The sequence below is a fragment of the Diadema antillarum genome, unplaced genomic scaffold (genome assembly GCF_040938485.1).
Source record: "Diadema antillarum isolate AM-2024a unplaced genomic scaffold, OU_Dant_1.0 scf00000014, whole genome shotgun sequence".
In the NCBI taxonomy this organism is placed as follows: Eukaryota; Metazoa; Echinodermata; class Echinoidea; order Diadematoida; family Diadematidae; genus Diadema; species Diadema antillarum.
The window spans coordinates 3,046,386-3,073,641 of NW_027270903.1; the positions used below are offsets into that span (position 1 = coordinate 3,046,386).

Consider the following 27,256-nt stretch of genomic DNA (forward strand, 5'->3'; position numbering starts at 1 on the left):
GCTACACCGACAATAATTACTCCGCCGATTTTTATTTTATTTTATTTTTTGTCCACATACATTTTAGTCCGAGGGAAAGTTCTTCGCCGTATATTGCTCCGCCATCATTTGCTCCACTGACAGTTGCTCTGGGACAATAATATTGCTCCATGGACAACTGCTCCTCTGATATTTCCTCCGCCGAAATATGCTCCAAAGATAGGACATTGTGTTCCTCAACAATAATAACTATTGTTCCACACTTACTCCCCCGAAAAATTGAACTCTCAATAACTTGAATTCTCGAGTGTTTTGATATAACGTTCGTTTTTAAATCTAGAGTGAAACTAGGAAAGTCTTGCGACATTTACAAACATTCAAAATCATTTTGCACAATAATGCTTTGAAACAGAGGAAACTGGGGTACAATAATCGATTTTGACCGACCAGTGTGAAGCAAACGTTGCATTTTATCTATTGAGCAAATGTCGGCGGAGTAAATGTCGGCGGAGCATTTGTATCACTTTTCGAAGTAATTGATCATAAATAATGATGTCGCCGGAGCATGTTGCATGAAACCATCAATCCATCAATTTTTCGGCTTAATGCAATTTCACAACATTTCTGTATCATATCGCAAGTATAACAAACCGTTGTTTTTCATTACTAATGCTACTAATATGTTTTGATGTAAGGCTTAATATAAGAACTGTGAAAGCTGGGTATTATACTACAACGATGATAATGACATTGCAAAGACAATGATGATGGGTTGAAAATAAAAAATAAGGACTATATTATATAGTACTGAAATTAGCTTCTTCATATTCTTTACTATCTTTTGTCTGAGTTGTTTTGGCAAGAAGGTAGAATGAAAAGCCGAATTGATCAGTGACAAGATGCAATATATGACGGTGAGAGAAACAAAATTCCTGGATGTTGGAAGACTATACCTAATTGTTCAGCGTTTGAACATATTCGTTTTGATCCCAAATTTTGGAAAACAATTGTGCTTACTTTGACAAATATATATGGTTGCAGGATACAAAGAGCAGTGATCTTCAAATGGTCTTATTTAGACAATGGTTTGGTATGAATGAATTCTTAATCATGAAGGATGGACGATTAGAGGGCAATTTTGAAAGCTGTAATGATACCCAAACTTCGGAATTGATAATTTATTTGACATTGACATGAATGAGACGAAGTATTTAATGAATTGCTTCGTTTATGTGAAAATTGAGTTTCCTGTCATTCACTTCAGAATACACACAAGGAACGTGGTGATTTAATCAGTGCAGCAGGGGACCAATCACGGAATCGTCACAATGCACACCACATCGTCGACAACGGAGCTCAACCCCCATCGACTGCCGACTCCGGCGCAGACGCCCTCCCGTCACCACAACAGCCACCTGCCGGGCTACCTGTCGGTGCCCGGTATGACGGCCAATGGCATCGGCTCGGACCTCTCTCTCATCTCCGGCGTCAGCAACATTCCGCTGCAGCTGTTCAGCGAGGGCCAGCGAATCACGCCCAAGGAACGCGAGTTTCTCGAGGCGGCCGAGAAGGGCGACAAGGCGTCCATAGTCCGCTGCCTTCAGGGCGAGAACCCGGTCAATGTGAACGTCAGCAACTTGTTGGGTCGCAGCGCCCTGCAAATGGCTGTCGACAACGAGAATCTGGAAATAGTTGAACTGTTGTTGGCTCAGCCCGACGTCGAAATCGGAGACGCCCTGCTTCAGGTTAGTGTATGACACGACGTCGTCTTCAGTATTTCACTGTGATTACATGTCAACATTATTGTGCTGAACACAATGTATGGATGGATACGATAGATAGTATGGAGTGAATTTCATTCAAATGTTCACATCTATGTAATAAGATTATGATCCGAAGATCCCCACTTAGAAACAAGGCTTATAGAAGGAATCAAAAGAAAATTTTGCTGGAAAAGCGCAATCCCATTTCTCTTCGTACATTCTTTTTCAATGGCAGACTTATATTTAATGTAAGGACCCGCATTAAAATTTTTGTGAAATCCTGTGAAAGTGCGTAGAGCAATTGGAAATTTCAGACATGCAGCCTTGCTCTCAGAGTATTGACGGCTTCATTGCAAACACAAGTTGAAATATAACTCCGCCAAGCAAAAAGCAATGAGGGAGCCGTCAACGCAAACACTTCCTAAAGTGTGCGTCATCATGTCAAGACTGCCCCATCTGGGTGCACGTCACGAGAGCAACACCCACGAGTCATACAGCCTATGAGTTCGACAGAAACAAGGCCCACGAGACCGACACGTCATAAGCCCGGTGTTGCAATGTCGAACTGGCGGGTTGTTTTACCTATGCATGTGTCGAACGCACGGGTTGTATGACTCATGGACCTTTTTTCATCATTGTCGAACTCGTGGGCTGTATGACTCATGGGTGTTGGTCGAGCTCTCGTGGGATGACCCCTCCATGAACTAGCTTTTTGGACGCTCCCAAAATAAGTTACACTCTTTTTTTCACTCAGGTCCTAGTTTTGGACAGCGACAGTGAATTCTGGTTCAATAATGCCTTGACACACAAGCAACGTACCTCTGGAAAAATGGGGAAAAAAATCTACAAGCAGACTTTTCCAGAGCGGCCATTTAAGAAAAGCGAAAACCTAAATATTTACTATGTGTCCAGAGCGACTGTTCAATAAAAGCTAAAGCCAACTTTCATAAAAAGATCTTTACGAACTGCTTGTTACTGAAGACAGAATGTATAGGTTAATTTCATCGTAGTGCGTGCTATCAGCACGGTAGTTCGTAATACTCCGTCCTCCTGGATAGCCACGCCCATGTTGACGGTATCGTCACGATAATAACTATAATAGTAGGCCCTATAGCGATTATGACGACTGAATGTGCAGTTTTTCTTCTTGAAAATCCTTTTTCTACAACTTTCACTTGTCAAATACATCTGGGTGTGATTCATCACAACAAATTCTGGATCGTTGGAATTTTAACGAATCAAGATTTTGGAGATTTAAGCATCAAAAGGCGTTCAGAGCACACAATATTGAAATGCTTATGGTGCGCATAATGTTCCTCCGGCCGCAAATGTTAAAGCTCGATTTATAAATAAGAATAGTGTGTATACTCCGCGCGACTTACCAGCAGTCGATAACGCTGTTTTCCGAGACCCCATTTTGAAACTTTTTGTTATGAAGATACCTTTGAATACAACCAGATGCGTATTGAGTAAGAGTCATTGCTAAATTTAGATTCGTTCATAATAGCTTGCATCTGTAATATTGAATGGTCTTCTGATAAATTCATATCTGGTTAAAGCAAGAATTAAAAGTAAAATATCGTTTATGTTATTCTATTTATTACGCTGTTTGATATATAATTATTTCTTTGAGCTTTTAGGTAGTTTATATAAATGATATTTTGTGTCCAATGTCAGCTTTATAAACGCTTCTAGTCTGGACTCCTTGGAAGACCAAGACTCAAGGGCACATTATTGTGCCATTGAGACATAACGTTATAGGTTTACCATCGATGTAATACAGTATGCTATATTCTAATAGATGAATGAAAGTGGCATTTTACTTTTATTTGTTCCTGGCCCTTTAAGAGAGTCAGCATGTGGCATGTGAAGCTAATATCCCTTAAGAAATATAAAGTAACCAAGTACGCCAGTAGGTGTACACAGCTCAATTTTGAAGTTTGATCTCTCGTCAGTATACAATGGGGAAAAAAAAAACTATGCAGAATACAAAAATCAGAGGCGACGACTGTGCGGAGGTTCTTTACACAAGTCATTTCATGGGGGGGGGGGGGGGGGGGAGTGTATAAACAGGTGGATGCCGAGAAAGATTAATACCCTTACATGCTGGAAAAGCTTTTTTTCCCCTAACTCCCACTGATTTCTTGGGAAAACATTGGAAGGATTTCTGAAAATCCTCAAAATCAAATTGCTGATGCATGGAAAGAAATCGCGTATGGGACAGTGTTTCGTGGAAGGCAGGAAACTTCTTTTATTTTTTCTTCAAATCACTGTCTGACATAAGAAAAGGAAATTCATTGAAAGGACTCGATTGATTTCGTCAAAAAATGTTCTTTGTAGCTTCAGTGAAAGCTGCGATCATTAACCAGAGATTTTTCCATTTCCTGTTGAACATCATGGCAGTCTTTCCTTAATTTTCATCTTTGCAAGTTGGAAATTTTCCCCCACGTCTATCGATCTAAGTTGATAAGCAGCCTCAGATGGGAGAACGGCAACAACAAAAAGCAGAAAACCAAGTGTACACGAGTACATAATTATAATCGAAACTTGTACCTCACTTCGTAAGCTGTCTATAGCATCTAAAAGCTAGCGACACGTTTTCCTTAGAGCTTCCCAAGACCCCGCCCCTGAGAAGAATATAGTCTATACATAGAGAGTGACGCTTGCTCCTATACAACATGGACAATATACAGATCATGATGTAACACAATGGCTTTGACACTATGTTTCTGTCAATTCCTTTTAGATACCAGCTGAAAGAAGCTATTACAGTTACATTTGTCATTTTGAAACACACGAGCCATAGTGAAAGAGACAGCTCCTCCCTTACAATGTTTATGAATGCACATTAAATGGCCCAGGCTATTTGTGCTCGAATGATTGAAATGCCTGTAAATCTTTAAACATGGAACATCAATTTTAAATCTGTCAATTTTTACCGGCTAAATCGATCTTCAATAACATCCGCAGGAAAAGAAAGGAGCGCATGAACTAACGTTTTTCGTCGTGATGACGTCATGTTTCGCTGGCTTTTTAAAAAAGTATTGCATGTATTGAAGGGATATAGTCAAGCAAATGTTACGTTTGCTTCCTGTCCTTAGGTGAAGCAATGTCGACTTAACCCGTTCCATACTGAATTCCGAAATCCCCATAGACTTAATACACAAGCCACCAGATTCCAGTATAGAACGGGTTAAAACAGAGGGATATAAAGCGGGAAGTGGGAAGTAGTGCAAACAACGTTAAGACTTTCATTTAGCCAGTGGGTCTGCTACGTACCAAGTTATCCCTATTTTATTTTCATCCGATACAATTCCAGCTTAATTCATTCGTCCATTTAATCCTTTATTTGGTGTGATGACCACTCTGTGGCTGAGAAGTATTCGTCTAATGACCGCATGGGCCAATCACTAATTTTTGTACTTTAATCTTTTTCATTCGTGTCAGTTATTCGATATAGTCGAGTGTTAGGTTGTCTAATTTCAAGACATCAACCACAATAACAACAACGACGACAGAAATTATAAAATGAAAAAATTTCCTCAAATTTCCGAAATGAGTCTTCATGTATATGTACACTGCAGCAATCATATTGCTCTTCCACACATATACATTAATCACTGCTTTTTCAGCCTTTTTTTTATTGTTATAAAGGTGTATAGCGAAATGCCATTCGACAGAAACTGATCAGCACTTTATTACAAAAAAAAAATCAGACTACAAATGCAAGGAGGAATTACGCAAAAATTTCAGTCTAATTACGTCCAAACGAAAGAAAGCGAAGGACTCCGAACGGTATATTAACGCGGAATTCGAATTCGAGGAGCATTGCAGGGAAGGTGGTGTAAGATTCACTATAAGCAATATGACCACGCCCATGTGAGCCTGATCCGTAATATTTACGCATTGACACGCGCCCCCGCACAAGACCACATTAGTTATCGTGATATCATCGCCAATTTTATTGGCCACCTGAGACCCCAAAGTGCTCAGACGCCTGCATGATATATCGAGGTCACAATTTCCAGTGTCTGTCGCCGTTGACATGGAAGAAAATTAGATTCATTCCTTGAATATTCACGTATTCTTTGCGAGCAAGCCTAGATAGGCACAGGTAGACACAAGCACAGATTGTTATTTATGATGTAAGTATGTTGTAGTTGCTTTTTTTACGTCGAGATTACCAGATTTATTTCAGAAATAACTTGGTAGACTCCAATACTTGTATTATGATAAACAATCTTCAGTAGGCGATATGTGGTCGGGTGGTAGACTGCTTCCAGCATTCCTTCCCACTGGATAAGGATTTACTTACTTGTATCATATTTTGTTTCTCCTTCGGAATTTCATTCCGGAATCTGCTATGGGAGTTATGCATTCACAAATTTCTATGGGCAGATCGCGACCATTGTTTCCATCTGCCTTCACCTCGTTTAAACAAGTACATCTACCTATCGTTTTGCAGGCGATACGTGAAGGGGTCTATCGAATGGTGGAGATGATGGTAAATCATCCGAGTATTTCCCGCCAGATGCTCGGAGAAGGTTGGGCATCCGCAAACAAGTCCCGACGCCAGGAGAGTTCTGACTACTCTCCGGACATATCCCCAGTGATTCTGGCTGCGCACTGCAACCAGTTCGAGATTCTGCAGCTTCTGCTCACGCGGGGCGCCACCATCTACAAGCCACATCCCTGCGTCTGCGCCTGCGCAGTTTGCGAGGAGAAACAGAAGCAAGATAGTCTGCGCTACTCGCTGGACCGAATCAACACCTACCGCGCTCTAGCCAGCCCCGCCTGGATCTCACTAACCAGCAGCGATCCGGTTCTCACAGCCTTCAAGTTGAGTTGGGAGCTGCAGCGTCTGGCAATGAGGGAGAACGAGTTCAAGGACATGTATGTCACTCTCAGTGAGCAGGCCAAAGGTAAGATCATCAGGTTACAAAGCCCTGACAGTCTGTCTGTAGTCCAAAAGCACTAGCCTGTTTCTTCTGCGACTCCCTGGCCGCTCTATGAGCCCCCCTCGTACAGGATGGGGTCGTCTGGGGAACATAGCCCAAAGAAACAGGCTGAAGTTTTATGACAAGGTTAATTGGTGATTGGATCGTACGCCTATGCAGTGTCTCATGACAGTGATGAGGCCATATCAAAAGAGTACATATCGTATTCTAGGATACTGTTTAAAAGACTAATCGTGAATATTGATTTTATAGAGATATTACAGCCAGGTTTCACACTAACCTTTTTATCTGCCTTTCGGACAAGCAGATTCCTCACGTTTCGTATTTTCCTTGCCTGAAAGAATATCCTACTTGCCTGAAACAGACAGTAAGAAAAATCACTAAAAATGATAATCCTATTGCATCAAATCTCCACTATGGCCACTGAGTTTGCTGTCTTGACTATGGGTGCAAGAGCTATGATCTACTATGAATTGGACTATTTTGATACCTTGGTCGATCAAGTACTTATGAAATTGTGTGACGAGGGCAAAACAGGCAGAGAAAAAGCATGTATACCTATACACCGACACCGACAATATACATACAGGTTTAAACAACCTTCTATACCGTCTGGCAAAATATCAAACAATGAAGACAACATTTAGGTCAATTTATGTGGATAAATCTCATTGGCGATGATCAGGAAAAGGCGGTGACCTGGTGGCGACTCGAGTCTCCACTCCACCGGTTGCGAAGATGTCTCCCAGACATCTCCGCGACATCTTCTGGAACATTCAAACAAATTTGGTTTTCTGGAAGAGACTTTTCCAGTCTCCATCAGCAGTTCCCGGAGATGTCTCCGAAACGTATCTACTAGTTGCGGCGCCTAATTTTGCCCGCAACTCGGGAAATGTCGACGCGACGTATCCGAGACGAGGATGCTGAGGAGGCGTTGCTTTGACGTTGCTGGATGCTGCTTGACCCACTGAGGGACCACGTGATTGTCCACGTGCAGGCATGGAGTTGCCTGTCCTCCTTGTCTTAGTCAGGTACATCCCGGTCAAGGTCTTCATCATTAATTGGTCATTTGGTATACTTGTTCCTGCTGCTGCTGTTGCTGTTCCTTGCACTGCAACAAATTCTGTCCCTTCACCATGGCGCCCAAGCATGCCAAGTGCAACTAACGGAGATCAGACGGGCAAGAGAGGGAGAAGATGAAACAGTTGCAGCAGCTCAATATAGCGTATTTTGTGGATGCTGAGGCAGTATTTTGATGCTATGTACAGAAGATGAGGAAGATGGTTCCAGTGGCGATTCCACTAGAAAACAGTATTGGTTGTTACCTTGTCTGGAGATATTTCGGACGTCGCCCTTTAGTCCCCTTGGTGAGAGCGAAATTAAAAGCCCCTTTTTCTTTCTTTCTTTTTTTTTTTCTCTCTCTCTCTCTTTTGGGTCTCTCGAGTCGCCTGAGTGGGCGCCACTGATCAGTCTCGGCGACGTCTCCTACTATGAGATATGCCCTTCAGATAATGAATGAAACTATGTCGGCAATAATGATGATGCGGAGGAAATTGGAGAATTAAAGATCGGATCAGAAAAGAAGAGAAGAGGAAGAAGTCAGCGTTCATTATGGTGGTGTACATAGGGCCAATACCTTAAGCGGCACATAACCTTAAAGCGTATTAAAGAACATGTGGAACTGGAAATGATGCCTGCGTTAGTGACCTACATGAGCAGATTTGAGCAGGGTTGCCGCCACAAATGCTGAAACCACGTCTTAGTATGAAAGGCATACATTGTGATATATGAATCCCCTTGACCAGAGGGAGATTAATATCTAACGTAGATGATTATAGGGGTGGAATAGTTTTGATTGAGATGGGACTTAAGGTTTCCAACTTTTCTTTTTGAGATGTAAAAAACCTCCTATGAAATATAAAAGAGCATATAATTCCAAGAGGAACTCAAAGTTTATTTGATGAAAACCGGTTTTAAAATGGCCGAGATATCAAAAGATAAAGTAAAACAAAGTGGTCCTAATATAGGGTTTCCCGATCAATTTCATAATTTTGTCATTCAAATTCAGAATCCAAGCGATCAATTTCATTTATGGGCGTTCTATTTCGTTTTCGTGAAATCAAATTCACGATTGGGCATTCAATTTCAAAATGCGAGCACCGACTTTCCTACTCGTGCATTCAAATTCATGCGATAGTCATGTGATAGTCCCAATGAGCTTGTTTGGAGCGTTCAGTTTCATTTTTAGGCGATTAAGTTCCTACTTCGTGCAATCAAGTTAACGAGGAAAATGGAGTAGACTTTTTAAGAAAGGAAAAAGGGCCAACACAACCAATGAAGGCTTGCATATAGTGTAATTATGATTGTTTACAGGTTCTCTGTTCATGTATTCTTTGTTTTTCATCTCAATAAAACTCAAATTGTATTGTCCAATCAGCAGTGCATCCAAACAACACAACGACAATTTAATTATAGATTTTGATGATAGTGCATACTGACAACGCCCCAACACCAACCACATAATGATAATAAACTATTCATCAATTTAAAGACAAACTGACACACAATGATCTCACATACTCCCGCAAAAGGAAACCAATAAGACAGCAATACACAACAAACAAGACGTATAAAATGCTCATGTATCAGTTTCAATATAGTTGAAATTGTTGTTTTTTTTCCTCAAAGGTGTCACCCAACCCTCCGTATAATGCTCGTCTGTAGGCCTATACAGTGCCTAATGTTTGTTTGTTTGTTTCATTTTCCATCAAAGAAGATGGCTAGATAACCCATATTCAGCTGCAATAGCTGGTCTTCCATATAAGGCCCAGTTGGATGTAAGCCTTAGACACTCTGCTCTTTGCGATGAATAAATGAAGTGGGATCTTTTACGTGCATGAGTTGTGACTCTCTAACACATGGGACCTCCATTTTATGTAAAGTCCGAAGGACATGTGCCTGTATATTCCTTTTCGCTAAGCGCGAGTTCAAAATTTTCAATGAACAGGTGGACCTCTACTGCAAAATAAATAATCATCATAAATCCCAATGTATTCAAAGCCAGATGAAAAACACATGCATATACGGCCCCAAACTAACTAAATTCAGGACCTCTTTTAAATTGAATGCAGTTATTTGGAACATGGTTGCCTATTCAGGAATTTGAATGACCGACGAGATTTCGTCGCCAGCTTGACATGAATTTGAATGCTCATTGATGAAATGCGTGCTCCTCTCCTAAATTTGAATGCTCCGATAGTGAATTTGAATGTTCCGATAGTGAATTTGAATGTTTCGATAGTGAATTTGAATGCTCCGACAGTGAATTTGAATGCACAGGTAGTGAATTCGAATGACCAGATTTTGAATTTGATTGCTGATTCAGTGCTGCGAGCGTGGAATGCGTGAAATCGAATGCTCGGAATAGAAACTTGAATGACAAAAGTATGAAATTGACCGGGAAAACCTATAAGAGATGGGTCCCACCTTTTATTAGGTCATCTTTGTTTTTGGATATCTCAGCCATTTCAAAACCTGTTTTCATCAAATGACCTTTGAATTGCTTTTGAAATATGCTCTTTCATATTTTACGAGAGGTTTTTTTTCACTATCTCACAAAAAAGTAGGAAACCTGAAGCCCCATCTTAACCAATATTATACCATCCCTTTAAGTGGATCTAGAGATGATTCGCAGGTGAGAATCAAGATGTTGGCTAGCGCATGGAAAATCCAAGCACATTAATGGGCAACTAAATCCAAATTATAGGACCCCAACGGCTAATAGGCAATGTCTGCTTCTGGGATAGGTATTACCTTTCCAATCCATATCGTATGCTAAAAGTGCTATTAAAAGTAATGTAAGGTGAGACTTGAGAGGGTAGTACCGATATTACAGAACCTTTATGAACAGAGTTTCATTTCGGTCTTTTCTGTTTACGTTTATATACGCTGAAATGGCATAACGAATTAGTGAGTTTCACATTATTTTGTTTCGTTCTATTAGAGGGACGTGCATTATATTTTCCATTTCATTGAGCAAGCGCTTTGCCGGCTACCGACTTTCAGGTCAGAACAGCTATAGGTTACACTTGAAGAAAGATGATTCTAAAAACGATCTGAAAATCGTTATATCACATACTGATTACACGTGAACAGAACAATGTGATACTTCACATGATTCCAATGAAGTTTTCATTATGACTGAAGTAATACAGATTTAACACTGCAATTATATTTCGGTTGCCAGTAAGTGGTCTCACGTGTAAATGAAGGAAATGCGCCTATTTGTGATAGCTGTAAATGTAAAATAAAAACTTTAAGACAGAGAAGAGCCCGTTCAGTCTTCACGTTGTTGAGTTTTAACGTATATTGACTGTGTCCCATTGTGGTGTTGACAGAAAATCAAAGCATATCAGAAAATTCGATGAAGCACATGAAATGGGAAATAAACAAGGGACAGAGCATGTTTACGGATAGAGAATGAACGGAGGTTACAAGATGAACGAGGCAATAAGGATGAAAAGGGGGAACTTGGATTAACTCTTCGATAGGCATGAAGCCTAGTGGGTAAACATTTAAAGGCATTTTATAATTTGCAGATGAACAAAAACCCAGATTTAGTGCTTCAAAGTAGTTCTAGAATGTGAGTTAGGAATAGAAACAACCAATGTGAAAATGTCGATCAGTATAAATAATGTTAAGTATTGTAAATATACAAAATGTGAACAGTAATTTCTAGAAAAAACCGTCTACATTTTTGCTTCATTGAGAAAAAAAGCGATATCTCCTCATATTTTAGGCTTCATTGCGAAATTTTTGTATGGTAGGATATTTTGTGATACAGCTGACCTACTCAATTAATATACATCAAATATGATAACTCGAACATTCTTTAAATCACAGCTCCAATTACTATAACCTAATTTAGGTTTTCCCTGTTAATTTCATATTTTGGTCATTCAAATTCATATAACGTGCTTTCAAATTCACACAAATGTTCGGGCATTCAAATTTAGAATCCGAGCGATCAATTTCATTTATGGGCGTTCTATTTCGTTTCTGTGAAATCAAATTCACGATTTGTCGTTGAATTTCTAAATGCGATCATTGCATTTCCTACTCGTGCATTGAAATTCACGCGATAGTCATGTGATAGTCCCGATGAGCTTGTTTGGAGCGTTCAATTTCATTTTCAGACGATCTAGTTCCTACTTCGTGCGATCAATTTAACGAGGAAAATGGAGTAGACTTGACGAAAGGAGAAATGGCGTACATAACCAATGAATGCTTGCATATAGTGTAATTATTATCGTTTATAAGTTCTACATTGTTCGCTGTTCATGTATTCTTTGTTTTTAATCTTTAAAAAAATCTAAATTGTAAGGTCCAGTCAGCAGTGCATCCAAACAACACAACGACAATCTAATCATATTTCTTGATGATACTACATGCACACTGACAACGCCCAAACACTAACCACATAATGGTAATGTGTTAAAGACAATTTGACACACAATCACCTCACATAGTCCCGCAAAAGTATGCCAATACGATAGCAATAACCAACAAATAAGACATATACAATGTTCATGTTATCAGTTTCAATGTAGGCCTAGTCGAAATTGCTTTTTTTTCAGAAGGTGTCAACCAACTTTCCGTATCATGCTCGTCTGTAGGCATATACAGTGCCTAATCTTTGTTTGTTTGTTTGTTTCATTTTCCATCTAAGAAGATGGCTGCAATAGCTTGTCTTCTATGGGGTCCAGTTGGATATCAGGTGGGACCATTTCATCGGGTTAAACACTCTGCTCTTTGTGATAAATAAATGAAGTGGGATCTTTTGCGTGCATGAGTTGTGACTCTGTCACACATGGGCCCTCCATTTTACGTCCTACCAGAGGGACATGCATATGTGCCTGTATATCCCATTTCGAGAAGCCCGAGTTCATATTTGTCAATGAATAGGTGGACCTCTACTGCAAAATGAATAATATTCTTCATAAATCCCGATATATTCAAGCTAAATGAAACAGACATACACACACGGCCGTAAACTAACTAAATTTCGGCCTTCTTTTAAATTGAATGCAGCTATTTGGAACATGGTTGCCTAGTCACGAATTTGAATGACCGACGAGATTCCGTCGACAGCTTGACAGGAATTTGAATGCTCATTGCTGACATGCGTGCTCCGACAGTGAATTTGAATGCTCCAATAGTGAATTTGAATGCTCCGACAGTAAATTTGAATGCTCCGATAGTGAATTCGAATTTTTTATTTGATTGCTGATTCAGTGCTGTGAGCGTGGAATGCGTGAAATCGAATGCTCGGAATAGGAACTTGAATGACAAAAGTATGAAATTGACCGGGAAAACTTATAGTAATGAACGTTACCACGGTTTTATGTGAGGTAACTTCTTCCTCGAAAGGCTCTCTAAGTATATTATTTCCCCTCACCGAGTTCCCATTAAGATTTTATAACTTCTGGATCACGATAGACAAAGTGGACAAAGCATTTTGCGTCAGCATCCTCTGTTTTACGAGTTCACAGTCTCCCATTACACTGTACTAATAAACTTGCGTTTTGTCTGCTCACCCTTTAGCGTACGCGGTCGATCTCCTGGAGCAGTGTCGGAGCTCCGAGGAGGTCATCGCCCTCCTCAACAAGGAGAGCATGGAAGACGACGATGACAGTAACTACGACGCTGATGAGTTAAATGCAGGAAAGCTGACTCTCTCCCGTCTGAAACTCGCCCTTAAATACGAGCAGAAAAAGGTACACCTCATGAGAGTATATTCAATAAATGTAGCTCTCTTAAAGAGGAAATCCACCCCAAAAATGAATAAATTTCAAAAAAAAAAGAAGAGAAAAACATCATACAGAATGATACAAAAATGACAAAAATCGGATAAGAAATAAGGAAGATATGACAGTTTGAAATCTAATATTTTTTTCCGAAAACATTACTTGACCAGTCCTAAGGGTGGGATTTCACGGAGCACGCGAACGATTTGCGAATGACGCGAATGGCAAAATCCAGCATTCGCATTTTAGTCTGCAAAAGATCGCCAAACAAACGTGAGGGTTCGGAAGCGTCGTCAATTGTTCGCGAATGTCGTTTTTACTTCGGCGATAATTTCAAAAAAGTTTGAAATTTTTTGCGAACCTTTTCCGCACACTTAGTCGGGATTTGCTCGTGAATTGTTCTCGAAAGTGTCTTTAAAGCTTCGTCATATGCGCAAGACCTTCGCAAGACACGCGCGATGTTCGCAAAATGTTCGTGAAACCCCAAACAGACTCCGAAACTTCGGAGAATGTCTCGCGTATGTTACGCGAAATCTGCGAAGTTTTTCCGATCATTTTACGACGTAATCGCGAACTGTTCGCGTACCTTTTGAGACATTCTCGCGAACGTTTAGCGCACGTTTGAGGGATGTATGCCCTGTACGTTTTCTACAAATAAAAATCGTAGTATACATCTAAACATCAAACAATTAAATATTAACAACTATAGTAACGAAAGAAATTAAAGACTAGCAAAGAGAAAGAATATTTGATATACAAAAAAAAAAATCGCAGAATACACTTAAAATCAATCTTAAAGGGAAGGTAAACCCCAAGAGCAATGTGGATTGAGTGAAAGCAGCAGCATTAGTAGAACACATCAGTGAAAGTTTGAGGAAAATCGGACAATCGATGCAAAAGTTATGAATTTTTAAAGTTTTGATGTTGGAACTGCTGGATGAGGAGACTACTAGAGGTTATGACGTGTGAGTGGACAACAATACCAAGAAAATATAAAGACAATTCTGCAAAAATCCATTTTTCATGAAAATTACAAATTCCATCAACTTGATATTGACATATGTTAAGGGTAGCAATTATTCTTCCTGCTTTCTGAAAGCGGTTGGTCCATTGCTCTTTCATAATTCTAGAAAAGTGATTTTTTGTTGAATTTCCTTTATATTTTCTTTGTATTGTTGTCCACTCATACGTCATATCCTCTAGTAGTCTCCTCATCCAGCGGTTCCAACACCAAAACTTTAAAAATTCATAACTTTTGCATCGATTGTCCGATTTTCCTCAAACTTTCACTGATGTGTTCTACTAATGTTGCTGCTTTCACTCACTCCACATTGTTCTTTGGGTTTACCTTCCCTTTAAGTATGTAAATTTCATTTGAACTATAGAGATTATGTGTTGGAGGAACTGCAAAAAAAAAAGGAACAAATGCTTTACTAGTGGAGATACGTCCTAGGGGAAAAAATGTAGGCAAACACACGATAGAGAAATGAGAGAAAAAGAAAGGAGAAATACAGGAAAGAAAAAAAAATCAACTCAAGAAAGCTTTTTGAGTTGATTTTTTTCTTGCTTCCGCCTCTCCTTGCTACATTTTCTCCCATGATTATCGAAAATGTTTCGTTGTTCGCATTTCCGTCGCGTGTTCTTCGTGTACGTAACATGCTGTACTTTAGCAATGATACACACGACAATCGCACATACGTCGTGGGAACTTCGCACAAATTGCGCAAGAATAGTTTTCGGCTTCATTGTCGGAAAACATTCGGAGAAAAACTTTTCCGAATGTTGGATTTTGTCATTCGCGTCCTTCGCAAATCGTTCGCGTGCTCCGTGAAATCCCACCCTTAGGGTGGGATTTCACGGAGCACGCGAACGATTTGCGAAGGACGCGAATGGCAAAATCCAGCATTCGCATTTTGGTCTGCAAAAGATCGCCAAACGAACGTGAGGGTTCGGAAGCGTCGTCAATTGTTCGCGAATGTCGTTTTTACTTCGGCGAGAATTTCAAAAAAGTTTGAAATTTTCTGCGAACCTTTTCCGCACACTTGGTCGTGATTTGCTCGTGAATTGTTCTCGAAAGTGTCTTTAAAGCCTCGTCATATGCGCAAGACCTTCGCAGGACACGCGCGATGTTCGCAAAATGTTCGTGAAACCCCAAACAGACTCCGAAACTTTGGAGAATGTCTCGCGTATGTTACGCGAAATCTGCGAAGTTTTTCCGATCATTTTACGACGTAATCGCAAACTGTTCGCGTACCTTTTGAGACATTCTCGCGAACGTTTAGAGCACGTTTGGAGGATGTATGACCCATACGTTTTCTCCAAATAAAAATCGTAGCATACACCTAAACATCAAACAATTATTAACAACTATAGTAACAAAAGAAATTAAAGACTAGCAAAGAGAAAGAAATGTTTGTTTTACAAAAAAAAAAATCACAGAATACAGTTAAAATTAATCTGAAGTATGTAAAATTTCATTTGAAGTATAGAGATTATGTGTTGGAGGAACTGCAAAAAAAAAAATCATATGCTATACTAGTGGAGATACGTCCTAGGAAAAAAAAATGTAGGCAAGCACACAATAGAAAAATGAGAGAAAAAGAAAGGAGAAATACAGGAAAGAAAAAAAAATTCAACTCAAGACAGCTTCCACCTCTCCTTGGGTACATTTTCTCCCATGATTATTGAAAATTTTTCGTTGTTCGCATTTCCGTCGCGTGTTCTTCGTGTACGTAACATGCTGTACTTTAGCACTGATACACACGACATTCGCACATACGTCGTGGAAACTTCGCACAAATTGCGCAAGAATAGTTTTCGGCTTCATTGTCGGAAAACATTCGGAGAAAAACTTTCGCGAATGTTGAATTTTGTCATTCGCGTCCTTCGCAAATCGTTCGCGTGCTCCGTGAAATCCCACCCTAACGAATATTCAAATCAGCAAGTTGACGATGTTCTGCTCTCATAACTCTCATAATTTCTTATTCATTTCATAGACAGAAATGACAAAAATCTCGTATTTTAGCTGTACAATATGAAAATTGTATTAAAACCATCCAAAATAAAAAAAAAAAGAACTAATGTTAACTCTGATATATCTTGGTATGGGAATATGCTTTTACTTGCACTGGCTAAAAATAACGATTTTTCTGAATTTCATATAATACAGTAGCATCCATGAAAAATTGTGAGGGTATGTCATCATCAACTCGCTCATTTGAATATTCACAAGGACTCGTCAAGATATGTTTTCCGAATAAATGTGAAATTTCAAAATGTCATATTTTCCGTACTGTCTATCCGCTTTTTGTCGTTTTTGTATCATTGTGTAGGGGATTTTTTTTCTTTCCTTTGAAGTTCACTTATTTTGGGGGTGGATTTATTCTCTAACGCGCTTGATCATCATATCAATGTCGAAAGGGCTGATGGGTCGAGCTCCATATCCAGCTCCATATCGAGCTCAATCAATCATCATAGATGTACCAACTTCGAGACTGCATCAGAAAGACATGATGCCAGTATCATTGTACAGATAATTGTAGAATCCATAGAAGTATTTAAAAAGAATCTGAGGTCATATATGCTTGCTTCTTGTAATGTTTAGATATCTTAACATTTTGTTAGAGTTGGTAATACAGATTTCTATCCCTTCCTTCTCCCTTTCTCTTTAATCATGTACAACTGTGCGCAATTCGCTTTATTGTCCCTCTTTGCCCCAGAATAGGTCACTAGATCGATGGCGCATTACAAGGTAATGCTGTATTCATTATTGTATAACTGCCAGTACCATCATAGGCTCATTCTTTTCTCTAGCTTTTCGAAACACGTCGTCTGTCAGAGCATACTGAATGAAGAATAGCGAGCATTTCGAAGTTACAGATTGTCATTAAAGGTTCAAAAACAATCATGAATGAGTAAACTTCTAACTCTCTGTGTCGTTAGAATTGAATCGATTTGTGAATTATATTAAATTGTTTTACGTGGTCACAACGGAAGCATCGAATGCTTGTGAGCAAACTACTGGACTAACGGCTCGAAGTCCCCTTCGCATGACTACGCAATGACGATGAAGTGTCTGCTCACTTACACATTCGGGTTTTTTCTCTCTCTTTAAATGAAACTTATCTATCATGTCTATCATTTTCAACCTCAGTACTTTCATAGATTCATGTTCATATGAAATTAGTGATCAGTGACATTATAGCATACAGGACCATGCAGCTCACTCCCCCCTCCCCCCTCCGAACCAGAAATATTGTTATACGATGCACTTAATCTTCCTGCGCATAATGTTTCTCCCTATAGTTTGTAGCTCACCCCCACACGCAGCAGCTTCTAGCCTCTATCTGGTACGAGGGCCTGCCGGGCTGGCGGCGTCGGAACTGGTTCGTCAAAAGCCTCATCTGCATCGGGCTCATCTGCCTTTTCCCCTTCATGGCCATGTACTACTTGATCTTTCCCCGCACCCCAATCGGGACCCTCCTCCGATCCCCCTTTATGAAGTTCCTCAACCACAGCGCGTCTTTCCTCTTCTTTCTCTTCCTCCTCGTCATGGCGTCGGCGTCGCCGTGGGCGAGGGGGGACTCCTCTCGTGGTCGCACACCGGACACCATCGAGAGCCTCATTCTCGTTTTCGTTCTCGGTGAGCGCAAACTTATTCTTGTTTCGGCGTCACCCGCGTCATCAAAATTGCAAAAACCGAGGCCCAGTTTGTCTCATAGTTCCACCTTTTTTTTTAACCCGAGTTTGTCAACATGGGAATACTCTTGCTTAATTGATTTATTGCTTCATTGTTTTGGCTGTTCATGGATGGTATTCCTGACAAGATTATGCTCAGTTACAATTATCTGTACACAGTGTATAGTTACGTATATCGCTGTTTAATCTTGAAGGACTAAAAATATGTGTTCATGGGAAAATTACAATGAATAATGAATGTAAAATGGTTTATCAGAAATATAAGTAAAATGACTTGTTATGCGGTGCAGACAGCGCAAATCCAATATAGTGAGGCAGGGGCGGATCCAGGAATTCCGTAAAGAAGGGGCGCGTTTACAAAATTAAAGGGGGGCGCATGCACCCCTCCCCCTATTTTTTTCTTTTTATTTCTTTTTTTCAACAAAAAATAAGGGGGGGGGGGGGCGTGCGCCGGTTGCGGTCCTCCCTGGATCCGCCCCTGTGAGTGCTTATTTCTGAGAAAGGAACATATCAACTGATTTTCTCACTGGAAATTCTGCATAGAATGACTCAATATCGAACTTTCAGGTATGTGGCTGGGTTTATTTTTCTTTTCTGCTCGTTCTATACCCGCATTCCTAATAGCTTAATGTAATCTAATGCCTGCGCGTAGAGTGTTCGTGATCGAGTATAATTACATGTAACTTTTATTGTCAGCTTTTGAGTTCAAGGTCCATAATAATTAGCTGTGCGAGCAACACCACGTTCGTGCTTCTTTCACGTAAATAATGCACAGTTTTTAAACGATTACTAGCATTTCTGCACTATCAATTAACTGATTAACTGGTTGTGCCATGCTAGGTATGATCTGGGCGGAGTGTAAACAGCTCTGGGAGGAAGGGTTGAGGGCGTACATCCGGCAGTGGTGGAACTGGCTTGACTTCATCATGCTTTCGCTATACCTTTGCACCTTTAGGTGAGACTTCTAAAAGATTTGATGTCATAATAAGATTTCGCACTGCGCCGTTGTATAACTTCACAGTTGATACATGTAAACATAGTTAAGTGATTTGTTTTGTTGTTGTTGTTCTTCTTCTTCTTTTTCTTCGTCTTTCGTATTGGTACTGGCTTGCACTTCTTACAAATTGATTAAACGATATGATTTGTGTATTCATGATATATGTTTTTTATTTTGTTTCACTCTTTTATTGGATAGAAATAAATGATAATTGAATTAAACTGAATTAAAATGAATAATGAAACTGAACAAAACATTCATATTCATGTTACATAGCCACTATAATGCTTCTTATATTCATCAATTCTCCTTCGACTTGCTTTCATCAAATCTCATCAGCAAAAAGTTATGCAGCAGTTGCTTTGTTTAAAGTGAATATTTCTGATTCGTGTTATTTTCTCTTTTTTCCCCTTATATATGCAGCATATTCTCTTTCGCTTTGCCTTTCTGAAACAAAGTTAGAATGGAATGAGATTAAGTGGAGATAATTTGAAGTAAGAGATTTTCATAGGAAATGAAGTAAATGGAATTTGATGACATCTTTTTTAAATTGTACAATAATATTGTAAATTGTACAAGCCCGTCTACTATGATTCTTCCCCAGTCACATTATGGACTTATGGTTTATAGGATTATCCAGGTAATCTTTCATTGGACAGAATCTATTATTTGTAACAATGGTTTTATTCACATACGCCCATGTTTATGAACACAAAGTTCTTATAATACAATGTTCAAATGATTTTCATTAAGGCCACTCATGCACAAATTCAATTGTAATGACCTGATGACCTTCCTTTTACATCATGAAAAATGTCATCTACAGACAGTTCGGTTCATAATTACTCAACTATATAGACAGTCACATTTATTGCACTCACCCCTAATTAGAACATTGTTTGCCAAAAGAACTTGCATTCACCAGACCTGAACTCTACATGGGATTTATTGTATCCAAGCTTAAAGGGGTGATATGGTTTTGGTTGGAATGAGGATTCAGGCTTTAACTTTTTTGCAAGATAATTAGAAACCACTTATATGAAATATCAAACAGCACAATATTCTATAAGAGAAACTCAAAGCTTATTTAATGAAAATCCGTTTTAAAATGGCTGAGACAGCCTAAACCAAAGGGGTCCTATAAAAGGAGGGAAGTACCTTTTTAGGACCACTTTTGTTTACTTCGTTTTTGGATATCTCATCCATTTCAGAACTGATTTTCATTAAATAAGCTTTGAATTCCTCCCAGAATTGTATGCTTTTTAAATATTTCATAAGGGGCTAATAATGTTATCTCACAAAAAGTTAAAACCTGAATCCCCATCTCAACCAAAACTACATCATCCCTTTAAAACAATTTTCGAGTCTGGCTAGAGTTAACAGGCAATTCATGAATACATTCTGTATCAAATGACCAGTCCTCCTGCTCAGTCTCCTCTCTTCTCTGGTTTCCTCTTCTCTCTGTCATCTCCCCCCCCCCCCCCACCCAAAAAATAAAAATAAAATAAAATAAAATAAATAAATAAATAAAATGGTGCGTCTTGTCTACTCCCTATATTTCTTACTTTCTTTTCTCTTTCTAATAAGTCGAGTTTTAGTTTTTTAATTTTAATCAGTGTATATATCCCTGCTTTGTCACACGTTAAATATTCGGAGGATTAAATAATGCAAGCTGTGATTTTTATAGTGTAGGTCCCCAACTTCCATTTTAACTTCTATTCTGGATTACCTTTTGTTGCTTGGTAAACGTTTCTTTATCATTGTTTATTATTTTGAAAAAAAAAAGACGAAATACCATTATATTATATTAATAATAATTGTAAACAGTTATATTTGTTTTTGTGGCACATACTGGAAATAAATTGAAATCAATCAATCAATCAATCAATCAATCAATCAATCAATCAATCAATCAATCAATCAATCATTGACCAATCTGTTCAACATCGGTAGCTTGAGACTGGTGGCTGCTGTCCAGCGGGAGAGGGGGATGTACGACCCCGACGAGTACCGCCTGGACTGGCACCCTTCCGACCCAACAGTGCTGTCAGAAGGGGTCTTTGCCGTGGCCAACGTTTTCAGCTTCGCCAGGATCATATACCTCTTTCAGGTTTGTATTTAAGATGAAGATACAAGCAAGGAGGAGGAGAAGGAAGAGGAGGATGGGAGGGGAGGAGGAGAGACGATGGTGGAGTAAAGAAGAGAGAACATGAGGAGGAAATGAAGAAAAAAAGAACAAAACACGACTCTGTATGTGGTCAAGAGAATCAAACCCGACGTCGCGCTAACCTTAAATGTGGTACATCATACATGTATATGGATCGTATGAGTACGTGTGTGAATGCGTGTGTGTGTGTGTTTGAGTGAGTGTGTGTTTGAGTGTGTGTGTGTGTGTGTGTGTGTCCAATTTGTGATTTGAAGTGGCGTAAAGTATATATAACAAACTAACATTATGTTTTCAACTGATTTTGAAAGGGGCTAGCAGTTGAAGTGGCAATGGAATTTCAATTTAAAGGGCGGCTTCTTGGGAGAACCCACACCTTAATGTATCATTAGGTGAGGAAATCATCTGACTCAAATTCTGTCGAACCATTTCATCAAACAGAGAGAGATGAAAATGTGATAGCAAATGGATTTAATCAGGGGAACTTTTGAGTCAGACAAGTCCATTGCCTCTCATCACTCATTTGCTACTTATCGGAAGGAGAACTGACGTCATTAAATTCTGACATCTTGAATGCAACAGACCTTCTTTACCATGGTTTCTACCTCATACATTACCAACATCGCAAAGGTTCGTTTTCTTCCATACCCACAGGCTAACCCGTACCTGGGTCCTCTGCAAATCTCTCTGGGCTGTATGCTGATTGACATCGCAAAGTTCCTCCTCATCTTCTTCCTCGTTCTATTCTCCTTTGCCTGTGGTCTCAACAAGCTCTACTCGAACTATCTCCAAAGCATCAGAGATGCCAGAGAAAATAATGATGCGGATGCTACTTCTCACGATTTCGAGGGGTAAATGAGGATAGATAATTTGTCATGGCCGTAGTCATTAATAGGTCGCGAAGGAAGACTTACTACACCACCATAAAGCATATCATAAAACCAGGGGGATCAGATGTTATGAAATCATTATTTTGATACATCATTATACTGTCATCAAATTATTGTTCATTTTGATTGTATACTGGTGATCGCATTGTCAAAGGCTTAAGGACAGTATGTGCCGTTGACTGTGTGTAAACATGTTCCAAAATGTTAACTACATCGGTTTCCTAGTTAGTTTGGCGTAAATATATTCGTACGATTTTAGGGATTGATAGGTAAATTCCTCACAGACATACACGTGTAAAGAAGATATACAAGTGTATCAAATGGAGCACACACACACAGACACACACACACACACACACACACACACACACACACACACACACACACACACACACACACAGACACACACACATACACACACACAAAGAGAACAATTTCGTTTGAAGCTTTCGTCAAAGATTGATGCCCGAAAAGCGTCATAAGAGAGAGGGTAGATTTTTAAATTTCTTTAAAACTCATGTTTAAGAAGATATTGTACTTGAAAATCGCATACTGCAATTCCACATCAACAATGAACGGACAGAATTTGAATTAGGACCCAATTCCATCGAAATTTAGCCATCTGTAAGGCAATGAGTGACGCTCAAACAATGTAATAAACGAAAAACCATGTCGTTAGACTATTATTGTTTACCACCTACCATCGAAATAGATGAGTGATGTTCGTTATTCAGAAACAAACAAATTCCGTTTACATACTTGTTCGTAAATCAGAGAATGAAATAGGGTTCGTTGTGGCATTATTCCGGAGGTTCGTAAATCTGAAAAAGAAAAAAAAAAGTTAGTTTTTCTGAAGGTTGGTTGATCCGAAAATGGAAAACAAGATAAAGTACCCCCCCCCCCAAAAAAAAAAAAAAGAACTAACGGATCTTCGGAGTGTACGAACCTTATTTCGCTTTCGGATTAAAGAATCTTCGGAATAACGAACATTACTTCCTTCGTTAATCCAAAAAAAAGAAAGAAAAAAAAAAAGGTCGTGCTGACGAACCTTCTCAATTACGAACCTTTTTCATTTTCGGTTTTACCAGTCTTCGGAATAACGACCCTTATTTCATTTTCTGAATTACGAACCTTCGGAGTAAAGAACGGTAACCATAGATATTCATAGTAGAAGTATTGAGGCATGATACATAGATGATACATGAAATGAAATGAAATGAAATGAGAGGGTAACATTATGTCGTGACTGTAGAAAATGGTCGACTTCTTAATATATTCGTTCTGTTGACTACGCAATGTCTTTTGTCCTTTGCACCTGACCAATGCAGTTTGGTGCAAACGTTGCTCACTCTCATGTGGGCGCTTTTTGGCCTCGTCAACACGGACAAGACTCGTCTACCGCAGGACGAGAGCGCACAGGAGGACCCGGAGATCTTCGTCGAAACCGTGGGCGAGCTTCTTTTCCTCGTCTACCATCTCATGGCTATCGTCGTCCTGCTCAACATGCTGATCGCCATGATGAGCAATTCTTTCCAGATCATCGAGGTAAACATGGCATGACAGCATTGCAAATCAAGTCGTACGCTAGATATTTTGCAGTTGTCATAGCCCGTCTCTTATATACGTCTTACATGCCTTCGATTTTAAGAGGTCTTCCCTTTTCTAAACCGATACAGCATTCAACTATTAGTGAGCGCGATATTTAGTCCAATCAGTGAAAACATCAGATCCCGTTGATATACGAAAAGAAGAGAATAATGACTCTGAGAAGGCGCTCCCTTCTATCATACAGTCATGGGTGTATCGGATTTTATCCATTTGTTGCCATTTCATGTCAAATTAGAATTCCATGCTATGCTCAGCTTGACTGGATACATATACTTTCTCAATCGAACTGATTTGGTAGAAAATTGATAACAATATCCTAAAAGTCGGACCTAAAACGAGAGAATGACGTTTTCATGAAAGCATTTATATTATACGATGATCAACAAGTTAAAATGGAATGGATATAAAAGATTGCAACAGAATACGAAATGTACAATAAGATTTGCTGTCGTAACAATTTTCAGGACCATGCCGATAGAGAGTGGAAATTTGCTCGCTCCAAGTTGTGGATGAGTTACTTCGACGAGGGTTCAACCCTTCCGCCCCCATTCAACCTCATCATCAGTCCCAAGTCGGTGGTCTACGCCGCGCTTGCCTGTCGTCGGCTGTTTCGCGTCCCGCTTCGGAAGAACAAGCACAGCTCCCGGCCGAAGAGGGGGTGCTCCATGAACGACTCAATGAAGGTTTGACGGAACACAATGCGATTTTGGTTCCATGACATTTGCTCCTGCGACAATTGCTCCCATAAAATAAGATTATCTGCAAGCTTAGCCAAACATAAATTCCACCCATAAACATATAACCCTAATCCTACTCCAAATCCTCCTAATTATCAAGCTAAATGAAAAGCCATATCACAAAATAAGACCCGAGCGATTCACGCATGGCAGGAGAAAATGTCGTGTCACCATTATTTAGTCTTAGGAAAAAGAAACACAATTGAGGTAATGCAGACGCATCTATCGGTGTGGCGTCAATAACATCACACAATTTCTTATTACATAGATGCGTCACGCCAATCTAGCCATATATTCAGTATTCATGTCTTTATAAATGCACTGTGAGCGCACACTATAGATATGTAATTACGCTTATACATAAGATTAAATTTATGTATATGCATAATACAAACGTGTGTGTAAGGACATCTTTCACTGAAAATTATAATTGTATGATAAGATATTTCATATATGCAAAGCCAAGGGTTGTTGTTTTTTTCTTTGTGTGTGTGTGTGTGTGTGTAAGTTATTTACACTTACTGATGTCTTTAATTCATGCAATAATGGCCACTACTGCATTATTTCTTTTGAAAGCTATTTGCTTTCTCATAAAAAAAAATATGAAACCGAAGTTCAAATTACTGTAATTGAATTATGTTTCTTTGGTTCGCTGGAACCCATTTATTGTCCTTTGCTTTCTACACTCGCAGAATGTCGACGGGTCGATCGGGCCGAACTCGTCGCCTGAGTATCGCTATCAGGACGTGATGAAGCGATTGGTGAATCGCTACATTCATCAGTGTAAAGCCGAACGAAAGGCTGACGGCGTTAACGAGGATGACCTGAACGAGATCAAGCAAGACATTTCAAGTCTGAGGTGCGAAACTCTATTTTGATATATACTCATTATTCCTATTTTCAAGCCGAAAAGTACAACGGTAATAGGGCATTGTAAACGTATAATAGTATGTTTCCATACACTGTTCGACGAAAGGGCAGTAGACTTAATATATTTACTTTTTAATGCATATGGATATTATGTAATTTTACAGTGAATCTTGTATACCGTTTATATTAATTCATGCGTGGAAAAAGATCTATGAAAGACTTAGTATTCAAAAGTATTTATGAATTATATACATCTCTTTGTGTATGAATTTAATATTCCGCTCATGAGTGTAGGATTAAACAAGACAGTGATAAGTACGCTTATACATAATCTGTGATAATGAAATTAAGAAACACAGTACGTAAGAGTTGGTTTGCTGGGATATATCAGGCCCTACGTTTACTCTTCCATTAATCACTCTCCTTTTCCCTTTCATGTACAGTTAGGGTATGATAACAAGAGGTCTTAAAAACATGAAGTGCAAGTAACCTTCCTGTGAAGCTGAAGAGTTAAATGGGAAGGTGGTTGGCACTTAACCCCTCTCTGTTCCAGGGACTTTCGGCAGCTAGTATAAAAACGCCTTGGGATTTCCTGTGACTACCAGAGCTCAATGCACACAAAGGGTTGAAGAAAAGATAGAGCTCCATAACAACAACAACAACAACAACAACAACAACAACAACAACAACAACAACCAAAAACACACACACAACCATCTGCCTCTGTTATATGATTACAATCTCTCGTTCTCTAACACAGATATGAACTTCGTGAAGATCGCAAGCGCGAGGAGGCACGCGGTAATTCCAACATGCACAACATACGACGCGACATCATCCGAATCGTGCGGAACACCAACTCCACGAGCGACCCCGCATCTGTAGCATCGGAAATTCGCTCACAGCCCAGCGGCGGGAATAGTCCAGACCAGCTGCACAGCCCGGGCCCAGAGAAAAACAACATGAACGGACTTCGACCCATCCTCCTCAGCTCCCATATGAGCGCCTTTCGCAGACTGGACACACTGGACGCTAGCAGATTAAGTAATGGCGGAGTGGGTAGCGGGCTTGCCCCTACTACGAACACCACCACCACCACCACCACTAACGCCTCTCGAGGAGGAGGCGGTAACTATGGCAACGGCAACGGGGTGAGTATCACGTATACGCCGGACGATAGCGAACTGGAGGAGCTCACCACGCGGTCGGATCTCGCTACTCTGAAGCAGGAGATCATGCAGGGGATTCGCCTTGAAGTCCAGCAGTGCCTACAGACTGTCTTGCAAGCACAAAACAGCTCCAGATTTGTGATGCAGCGGAATTCGGTGGACGTGCCGACGTCACCTCCACCACCTGTGCCTCCGCCACCCCTGGAGCTGGATTTCACCACAGCGCCCCCGCTTCCTCCCCTCCCCTGCGAGGACAACTATTTTTCATATCGGAATCCAGCATTCGAGACTGACGAGGGACGGACGAAAAACCCGTCCCTAACGCAGCTTTGACGAATCTGCCGACAAGCGGGTAATGGCGCTTCTCTTCTGAAGAAAAATACAGCATGTTCATCGAAGACATTCGTTCATACTCTTTGTAATTACTTTTGATACCAAGACTTGCATGAACTGCTTTAGAAAAACCCGCTGTCTGCGGCTGTATTTCTAAGTGACAAATAATGTGCACTTTCATCTACTACTTGAATGTATTCACCAGAAGATAGGTAACTATTTTTTTCTGTTTTCTTTTTTGTGTGCAAATTTAGAGAAAAAGAATGGCGGTCAGATGAATTAAT

The 27,256-nt window shown here is 39.8% G+C and overlaps 1 protein-coding gene across 1 annotated transcript; it reads left to right on the forward strand.

The window, feature by feature from the left end:
• Positions 1–1,307: 1,307 nt before the first annotated feature.
• Positions 1,308–26,972, forward strand: LOC139722875 (transient-receptor-potential-like protein). Its single transcript, XM_071634157.1, has 12 exons — positions 1,308–1,724; positions 6,208–6,664; positions 13,304–13,476; positions 17,812–18,148; positions 19,045–19,159; positions 21,155–21,311; positions 22,020–22,216; positions 23,584–23,800; positions 24,328–24,546; positions 25,293–25,459; positions 26,231–26,505; positions 26,590–26,972. Exons 1-12 carry the CDS (start codon positions 1,308–1,310, stop codon positions 26,970–26,972), a joined length of 3,114 nt encoding a protein of 1,037 aa, XP_071490258.1.
• The last annotated feature ends 284 nt before the right edge of the window (positions 26,973–27,256 follow it).

Excerpts from the sequence above, each read along its gene's own strand:
- LOC139722875 (XM_071634157.1), top strand. The coding sequence starts at position 1,308 with ATGCACACCACATCGTCGACAACGGAGCTCAACCCCCATCGACTGCCG. Across the intron at positions 23,801-24,327 it reads ATTCTTTCCAGATCATCGAG|GACCATGCCGATAGAGAGTG; the intron begins GTAAACATGGCA and ends AACAATTTTCAG. Across the intron at positions 25,460-26,230 it reads CAAGACATTTCAAGTCTGAG|ATATGAACTTCGTGAAGATC; the intron begins GTGCGAAACTCT and ends TCTCTAACACAG.